This window comes from Agaricus bisporus, assembly GCF_000300575.1.
Source record: "Agaricus bisporus var. bisporus H97 unplaced genomic scaffold AGABI2scaffold_5, whole genome shotgun sequence".
NCBI lineage: Eukaryota > Fungi > Basidiomycota > Agaricomycetes > Agaricales > Agaricaceae > Agaricus > Agaricus bisporus.
Genome location: NW_006267368.1, coordinates 980,951 through 982,142, shown reverse-complemented (window position 1 = coordinate 982,142; position 1,192 = coordinate 980,951). Strand labels below are relative to the sequence as shown.

Here is a 1,192-nt window from a genome sequence, read left to right as displayed (position 1 = left end):
TGTACTTGCTCCGCATGGTTCGGAGGCAAGAAAGATAAGATTAAATCGATAAGTTCAATTGGTAAGTCTGTAGCTTGCGCCATTTTAGCAGTATGCCGATAGTTTAGCCTCCGTCGAACTGTAGCAGCAGAGGGAAATTATTACATAATAAAATATGTGACAGATGTGACAGCGTGACGCCGTGACATTCTGGCAAGGTTCTAACATGCACGAGGTAATTCATATTTCCATGGGATACTCGTCAACATGCCCATCCATTCGTGGGCTGTAGGCAACCCGTTAACCCATTGCACTGCTCTGCTCCAGGTGGCCTGGGCATGAGCGACGCTGTGCTGTTCCAGCCACAGGTTGACTACCCAGAAAGGTAACAGGAGCTGGCTGCCACTGCAATGGTATGCAAACGATGAATAGGCTGTGTTTGTCGTGATTGTGTTGTACAGATCTTGCACAAACTTGATAGGAGGGACCACGAGTGAAGAAACGGTCAACAAGATCCTCGACGCGTCGTACTCCGTGAAATAGCTAGGCTGACTCGACAAAATGCTGTCAACAGGTATATCAGGTATGTCTGAACTGATATTCGGAGGGGGATGCTGGAGCAGGCTGATGACGGAGATGAGGGGATTTGGTAGACACCCATCTAGGATAGGTTTTGGTATGTCCATTTGGCGTCGAGCAAATGTTTCAATTTTTCTGTGATAATTGTCGCGCCTCCACTATATTACCGTTTATGGAAATTTTTATAACACGTGACGTAGGTAAATTACCTAGTGAAAGCCCGTTTCGACCCCTGGTAATTTACCTGTAATTTACCGGTAATTTACTTGTAAAAACCCTCCTGGGAAATAACCCCTGGTATTTTCCCCAACCCTATTCAACATATCACATGATGTCACATGACTGCTGGACTTGGGATTTTCGAGTCAAAGTTCCTCAAATCATAGGTAGGAGATATTTTCGGGTCATTTCCGCATGGATTTTCATGATCTAAAAGTGTATTCCTATAGTTTCGAGGTCGGGGAGTTCGAATATCTAATTAGATTCTTTGTTGGATGAAAGCCTATTGAGATATGGCACATTTAACATATGATAAACACAAGATTGCGCTGTAGCTCCTCAAATATTGATCAGATAATAAATCTAAAATCAGATTCGAATTCCTGGACCTTGAAAACATATATTTACACTCTCA

The 1,192-nt window shown here is 43.3% G+C and overlaps 1 protein-coding gene across 1 annotated transcript; it reads right to left on the bottom strand.

Annotated features, from left to right (window-relative positions):
* Window positions 1-200: 200 nt before the first annotated feature.
* AGABI2DRAFT_117927 (hypothetical protein) lies at window positions 201-665 on the bottom strand (the record flags this gene model as incomplete). The annotated part of the gene is made up of 1 exon (XM_006460940.1): window positions 201-665. The coding sequence occupies one exon, from the start codon at window positions 663-665 to the stop codon at window positions 201-203; it is 465 nt and encodes a 154-aa protein (XP_006461003.1).
* Between the last annotated feature and the right edge of the window lie 527 nt (window positions 666-1,192).